This window comes from Dermacentor variabilis, chromosome 9 (genome assembly GCF_050947875.1).
Source record: "Dermacentor variabilis isolate Ectoservices chromosome 9, ASM5094787v1, whole genome shotgun sequence".
NCBI lineage: Eukaryota > Metazoa > Arthropoda > Arachnida > Ixodida > Ixodidae > Dermacentor > Dermacentor variabilis.
The window spans coordinates 22714299-22722062 of NC_134576.1; the positions used below are offsets into that span (position 1 = coordinate 22714299).

General features: G+C 55.0%; 1 protein-coding gene and 1 long non-coding RNA gene across 2 annotated transcripts; both read right to left on the reverse strand.

Moving 5' to 3' along the window:
- Positions 1-5414: 5414 nt before the first annotated feature.
- Positions 5415-6184, reverse strand: LOC142557948 (uncharacterized). The gene is made up of 2 exons (XR_012822903.1): positions 5737-6184; positions 5415-5691 (listed from the first exon to the last, which is right to left on the reverse strand). It is a non-coding gene; the product is annotated as an uncharacterized LOC142557948 (long non-coding RNA).
- A 226-nt stretch (positions 6185-6410) lies between these two features.
- LOC142558275 (protein YkfC-like) lies at positions 6411-7338 on the reverse strand. The gene is made up of 2 exons (XM_075670429.1): positions 6855-7338; positions 6411-6424 (listed from the first exon to the last, which is right to left on the reverse strand). Exons 1-2 carry the CDS (start codon positions 7336-7338, stop codon positions 6411-6413), a joined length of 498 nt encoding a protein of 165 aa, XP_075526544.1.
- Positions 7339-7764: the final 426 nt, after the last annotated feature.

The window sequence follows — 7764 nt, forward strand, 5'->3', positions numbered from 1 at the left end:
GATGTTGCGTTACGGCCCCCACACCCACGTAATTTTTTTTTTGTTTTTGAGCCATCGGTGTAAAATTCCATGTGATTTTGGTATTTCTCCTGAAAAGCGCGGAGTTCTTGTATAATGTGTTCGTGTGGGGTGTCTTTCTTCTTTAAATGTGTCAATGTCCAGTCACATAACGGTTAAAAATCGTGCCACGGGGCCAAACGCTGCGGCATTCTGGCAACCTGAAGGACTTCGCGAGGAATGTTATAATCCCGAATACATTCCTCATATCGTAGGACAAGCGCTTAATCATGTTTGGTTTGTTTGTATAGTGTAAGCGCGAGTTGCACTGTGTGACAATGTTGAAGCATATGTGTTTTGGTGAGGACTGTATTCTAAGTACGTAAGGAAGTGTTAGTAGCACTCTGCGCTGCTGTAGAGGAGGTGTCACTTCGCAAAGATTTTGCTTGCAACTTTCAATGCGGTTTCCTTACAGAGACCAATGCGAAGTCACTATCATCATCAAGTATAGAAAATGTTGAAGCATGTAGCTGCCCAGATTCCTGGGTCTAAGAGTGCATTATGTATGTGTTCAATGACAAGGCAGCAAGACGTGTGGTGCTTGACATTTACTTTTTACACACCGATTAGTTGCACACACATTTAAATAGGTGGTGGCAACACATACGCGTGGCCATAACGATGTTACACAGAAAAACACTTTCTTCATTTCTTCATGGAGACTAATGCAATACAAGATATTTAAAAACCAAATATATGCAAGTATGAACACATGCCAAAACATGTTATGAGTCCGAGCATCTTTGTCCTGCAGACCAATGTGACTTAAATAAGTCGTTGAAATTCACACACAAGCACAGTGCTCTTGGTAGTTCTTGAAACATTCCAGAAGCCGTGGCAGCATTTGGGAAATCCAAAGCGAACTGTCAAAAGTGATCCTTTGAAGAGTGCAGTTTATGCCATTATCAACCACAAAGTCACACCAGGAGAGTCCAGTCAAAGCCATTTGCCCCTGGACCTGGTAAAAGTACTTGTGGGTCGGTTTAAGAACTCCATTCTTCAGGTAGGATGCCGTATTCACAGCATTTTCTAATTCATCACCCCGTTCCTTGGCAGCTGAGAGGGTCTTAACTTCAAGGAGACCAAAATCTCCTCCCTCCTCTACAACACGGTCTGGCGTTGCACCAAGAACAGGGACACCAGGGTTGACGCACAACCCACAACAGTAAATCCTAACTGGGATCTCTCTCTTCTCTATGTAACGCTGCACGGCTGCAGCTTCATTCCTTAAACCATCAGCCATGTATTTGGTCTGCATCTGGCTAGACCCAAACAGCCTCTTGAAAAACTTCTCGTCAGCTGGCTTCTTCCGTGACACCACATCTCCGAAGTGTGAAGCAGTCAGGCGCTTGGATCTCTCGAAGCTCCATGTTGTAGAGCCGCTCTGCATCCTAGTTGCTTGCTCAAGGGGCCATGAGTCTTCTAAAGTAAGCTCACAGGAGCCGAACTTATACCCAGCTGGCACATGCTCAACCCACAGGGCTTGCACCGGTAACCTGATTGGCATCTGGCTAAGAGCATCCTCGTGAAGTGCTCTTTTCACTGGTACGGGCAGAAAGTGGTTGTCCTCCAGCGTCTTGCATAGCATGGCGTTTGGAATATTTTTGTGTCTGATAAATTCTCTTAATATGGTCTTCTGTCACTGTCAGAGAAACTGTGGTTTCTTGAGTCAGATGCCTGCCAGCTTTTATTGGCATATGTTTCACAAAACGTAGTTGTGGGAACTCGCGTGAGTGCACGTTGGCCTTTTTAGCCCCAGTACCCCATGCTCTGGGTTTGTCTGTACACGACTGTGTGTCTCGCACGTAGGCTGCCCCAGAGCGCTTCAGGTCTAGTCAAACCATAGTAAGGCAACTACATGTTTACAAACACCTGCAGCTCCAGCCCGGCAGTTGCAGGTTCCTTCAACCACAGTTCCATTTGACGAGAGCACAACACCAGTATTATATAATTTTGCCAAAGAGAACGATGCCTCCACGGTTGCTTTAAGAAAAGTGGAACTGTCAGCCTTGCAAATAAGAACATTGTGAACCTTATCTGCTTTAAACATCCTGTATCCGCTTACAGTATGCTTCTGAGCACCATGCGCATTCTGATGTGCCAAAATTTCTTGCTCTGAGAAACCATCCGGCACGCCTTTTAACTGCTTTGTCCATGGTCCTTTCGGTAACCTTGCTTGAAGAGGAAGTGCATTTTGAATGGCTCGTAGTGGTACCTGCAACATGGGTATAAACAAGCGTCAAAATGTTTTCTTCGGCACTCCACATATAAACAGAGCATGGAAGCATACACAGCTGATCATGGGATCATCAATGCGATCTTAAAATAAAAGAGTATTCATTCATTGTGTCTTGGTCACTTGTGGCAAGCATGCTTGAAAAGCAACGCTGAACCCGTTTCGTTCACTACGCGCGGTCGTGGAGAATGTTGCACAAGAACGGGCTCTAAAGCCACTAGCTAACTTAAAATTCTGAGACCGCCCTAGTACAAGGTACTGGCGCGTTCAATACTTTTCAGGTTAGCCAAAACATCCGCCGCAGTATTTTTTTAGAGCGCATTCGCGTTACTTGTAGCCACCGAGGCACGTTCATATTTTGGGTGCGTCTATCTGCACTCCACGGTAGTAAGTAATGTACACCGCGACCGAGATAGTACGAGCTGTCAAACAAACAGCAACTGCTATCTGTCCCGCAATGCTATGCTCAGATATATACACAGAATGTAACAGTGCTAATACAAGAGCTTGTTGGTTCTGCTTCGTACTTGCTGCGTGCTATTCAAACAACACTATAGGCAAGAAAATGCGCTGGCACAAGCTAAGCGCCAACTCAGCTACTTATTTCTTGCGAGATGTACATTATTGAACGTATGCGCTGTCCGTTCCTTTCGACGATATACTTGTTTCAGACTTGTCCGTAGATTAAATAGCACGCTGTAACCAAAAGACTGAATGGGCAGTGCTCGATAACGAGGTATTTTGCTGAAATACAGCGCATACATTCTCACAAGAGGGTGTCGCACTGTTGCAACAAACACGAATGTACTGTACGCTACGTACTACGCCTGCCGCCGGAACAGCCGCACAAACTTCGAAGGTTTGCGACGAGCGACTAGTAAATAAATGCACTGTTAGCGCGTGCTCACCAGCAAAACACGCCTGCCAGCCGTAGGATCGCGCTCGTGCCTTCAGTAGCATAGCTATAAAACGCTGACAAAGGTGTTGCTATGCAACGCAAGCTCCGAGCGCGAGACACTGGCACATGTGCGCACTTCACGTGCGAAAATACTCGCTTCGCGCTCGTAGCGTCGGCTGCATAACCACAAGAAAGTTGTACGGCAATGTAAAGATCACTTGCGCGGCGCAAACATGCAACAAAAGTATTACTAGCACTCAAAAAAAAGTTTTTTTACCTGCTGTTGCGCGACGTCCATGTCACACCGCCCCTGCGCCGGATCCTGCCCGCCAAGATCGCTCACAATTCCCAGCGTGCTTTGCGGCGGTCGCGTAGGGAGCGCGCAACTTTCCGAAATGGTCCATTGCCTCTTGTGAGGCGCCGGACACGCGCGCTTGCGAGCGAGACAGACAGACAGGAAACTTTAATTGGTCCTAAGGGACTACGTTGTCGTAGTCGCGGGCCGCACCCGCGCCGGCGGCGGAAGACCGTGATCTTCAGCCCTGGCGCAGGCCCTTTGGACAGCCCGAAGTTGGACTTGAAGGTTGTCGCTCTTGACGGCTTCATCCCAATCTTCTTGCCTGTTAAAAGGCGAGTGGCGCAACACAGAACATTGCCACACAGCATGTGGTTCAAAGTGGATCGTTCCTTGCCGCAGTCTGGGCAGCGGGGATCCACACCCGGAGTGTAGTGGCTCAGCCTTGAGCGAGACGGAAAGGAGCCCGTCTGCAGCATTCTCAGCACCGAGGCCTGGGGTCTGCCTAGCTTCGGGCGAGGAGCCGGAAACTGCCTGCGTCCTAGCTGGTAGTGAGCAGTTATCTCGTGGAAAGTTAGCAGCGGGTCCGTGGTTCGGTCGATCCCCTGCGAAGCCGGGCCCCTCGGACCGGCGCGGTTGATGAGACCTCGCGCCTGGTCGTGGGCCAGCTCATTCGGGTTGATGGCGCCGGGGAAGACGTTCGGGCCCATGTGAGCCGGGAACCAAGTGATGACGTGACGGGCCGTGCCTGTCTTGCGGGCACTCAGCACTGCCGCAGGCTCGGCCGAGACAGAGCCGACGAGAAAGGCCATCGCCGCCAACCTGGAGTCCGTGAAGATATGCGTGCGCCCGGGTTCGCACAGAGCCAGCGCCACTGCGACTTGCTCTGCGACGGACGCCGTCTAGCGTTGGATAGACGCCGCATTCAGGATCTTGCCCTGGGGGTCAACCACCGTGGCCACGTAGGAGTTTGATCCGGGATACCGCGCCGCGTCGACAAAGGACGCGAGCTCTGGGTTCTGCAGGGCAGTCTTGATGAGTGCTCGGGCTCTGGCTGCGCGCCGGGCCTCGTTGTATTGTGGATGAACGTTCCTCGGGAAGGGGGAGACTCGGAAGGCGTCCCTTTCACCCTCGCAGAGCGGGATTGCGCACGACTCCTCGGCCATGCTCACGATAGACAACCGCCTCACATGGTTCGCTGCTGTGCGCCGGCTGCGCGCTGAGATGCGCCGAGTGGAGAGTGCGGTGCGCTGCCTTCTCGCCCGTGGCGACGGCTGCCCTGCCTCGTTCGCGGCGGCGCTCTACTCTGCGGTGGCACTGCCGAAAGTGTTGTACGCGCTACCACTGTGTCGTGTCAGTGCCCGGCTGTGGCAGCTCATCGACAGCGACCACCGCCGAGTGCTTCGCATGTGCCACGGCCGCCCTCGCTCATCGCGGGTTGCGGAGACGCTCGCGGAAACTGGCGCGTGGCCCGTCTCTTTGACGGCTGACCTGCGTGCCCTCGGTCACCTCGAGCGCCTCTCCTGTGCCCCGGACGCAGGACCCATCCTGTCCCTCATCCGTTGCCTGCCCCAGTCACGAGTGGGAACAGTGTGCGAACTGTACGACAGCCTGGTGGTCGACCCTCCGCCCGTACCGCCGACCTGGCCACCGCCACACCAGCGCACGCCACTTCACGTGTGTCTCGACCTCCCGGGTGTCCGCTCCAAACATCGCACGCCTCTCTGCGCTGTACAGCAGGAGGCTGCTGCCAGGATCGAGGACGACCTTGGAGGAAGGACGCACTTGTATGCCGATGGCTCCGTCCTCAGCGACGGCTCGGCGGCTGCCGCCTGTGTTGCTCCCGAACTTGGCATCACGAAGCAGTGCCGGCTCTACTACCGGGCTTCCTCTACCACGGCGGAGCTAGCTGGACTTCACCTCGCTGCGGACATCCTCGAGGAGTCGCCGCACATCACCAGCGCGGCGATTCTCTGCGACTCGAGGTCCGCGCTGCAGCAGCTGCTACTCGACGAGCGCGCGCCGCCCCTTGCACAGCGCCTTGCCGTCCGTCTGCACGCACTGAAGGGGCGATGCAACCTACGCCTGCAATGGATCCCCTCGCACGTCGGAGTTGCGGGCAACGAGACGGCGGACCAGCTGGCCAGGCGCGCACACGACTCGTCGACCGCGCTGACAGACCGGGTGAGCTCGCTGGATACAGCGCTACTCCACTTCAGACGGGAGCTCGCGCTCCGCCATCCCGACGACCGAGTTGCGCAGGGGCGCCCACCGCGTCATCTCCCGCAGACCGGATTCACTAGGCGCGAGCGCGCCTTCCTCCTCGCCCTTCGCACCGGTTCTGTGTGGCCCGCCGAGCGGCGGCATCGACTGCGTGGAGCCCCCTCTCCCCTTTGCCGCGACTGCGGCGCGATCGAGACACTCGAGCACCTGCTATGTGAGTGCCCCAACTTTTCGCTCGCGCGCGCGTCCCTTGCCCGTGTTTACCGTGGGCACGGCCTGCCGTGCGACACCGTAACTGAACTCCTGCACCCCTAGGGCTGCCCTTCACGCCACAGGACACTTCTACGTGCGCTCCTGACATTCGCCGAGGCTGTCGGCCTCGCCGACCGCCTTTAGCTCCATCACATTTCCGCGGCGTGCTGCTGTTTCTGGTGCTCTTTCTCTCCCTTTACTTTCATTCCCTACCCCCTGTGCAGCGCGGTTGAGGTGTCCTCTGCTGAGAGACAGTTACTGCGCTGCACTTTACCCCAACCTTTCCTTCCCATATTCAAGAATCTCCTTCTCTCTCTCCTTGGCCATGGCTGCCAGACCCGCCATCTCGAGTATTCGACGGCCGGCCTTGGTGGTAGAGAGGCGAACGATCTGTGCCGTTTTCTGTGCTTCCACCACTTCGCTCAGAGTGTTGTGGACCCCGAGTTGCATCAACTTCTCCGTGCTGGTCGTCACGGGAATGCCGAGGACTCGTTTAATGCTCTTCCTCATGAGTGCGTCGATCTTGTTCTCCTCCGGTCGCCACCAGCTTAGCGTAGAAGCCACGTAGTTGATATGGCTCATGAGGAAGGCGTGGTAGATCCTTATGAGGTTGGCTTCGCTGATGCCCCCCTTCCTGCTCGTCACTCGCGAAACGAGTCTGAGCATGTTCTCCGTCTTCGCGCTCAGGCGCGCGATCGTTTGCGCGTTGCTGCCCTTTGCATTGAGGACCAGTCCCAGCACCTTGAGAGAATACACCCTCTGGATGCGCTGACCCGTCTTCGTTTTGAGTTCGATCGGTACTTAGTCCAGCGTCGTGTCGAACTTACGGCCTTTTCTGTCGGGCCGATACAGCAAGAGTTCCGACTTGGTCGGCGAGAGGACCAGTCCCGTGCCCTCGAGTAATTCTTCCGTGACGTGCAAGGCCTCTTGCAGGGCCTGCTCCACCGCTGCGTCCGACCCACCGCCGCACCAGACGGTGATGTCGTCCGCGTAGAGAGCGTGATTGAGATTGGCGACCCCGATTCGGTCGAGTCGGACTGATAGGTCTCTCATGGCGATGTTGAAGAGCAGTGGAGATAACACCGCACCCTGCGGCGTGCCGCAGGCTCCCAGCGCGTATCCGTCCGACTTGATCTGGCCCAAATTGATCGTGACCTTGCGATCTCTTAGGAAAGAGCTCACGTACGCGTGAAAGCGTTCGCCAAGGTTCAGTCTCGTCACAGAGTCGAGGAGGTGCTTGTGTTTGACCGTGTCGAAGGCCTTGGCGATGTCCAGCGCCAAGATGCTTCGGACGTCTCTCGTGACGACGTCGACTATCTGCCTCTTGATCAGCAGCATGACCTCTTGAGTGGACAGCGAGGGTCTGAAGCCGACCATATTCGGCGGGAGGAGGTGTCGTTGCTCGACGTGTCTCGATATTCTGTTGTGGATGACATGCTCCGCCACCTTGCCCACGCAAGACGTGAGCGAAAGGGGTCGCAGACCTGTCTATGGCTGGTGTCTTGCCCGGCTTCGGAATTAGGATTACCGTGGCTTCCTTCCAGGCATCCGGTACGATGCCGGCCTCCCAGACATCGTTGATTTCTTTAGTGAGCAGTTCGATCGAGCCGTCGTCCAGATTTCGAAGGAGTCTGTTCGAGATTCCATCCGGCCCGGGCGCCGATCTTCCGTTGAGGCCTGAAGGGCCGCTCTGACCTCCGAGACGGAGAAGGGGGAGTCGAGCTCCTCGTCCACCTTGCCGCCATAGGCCGGGTAATGTTCTGGTCCGGACTGCCCGATGGGGAGGTAGCGACGTGCGATTTC

What these genes read in the sequence shown, in the direction of transcription:
- LOC142558275 (XM_075670429.1), bottom strand. Translation starts at nt 7,338, where the DNA reads ATGGTCGGCTTCAGACCCTCGCTGTCCACTCAAGAGGTCATGCTGCTG.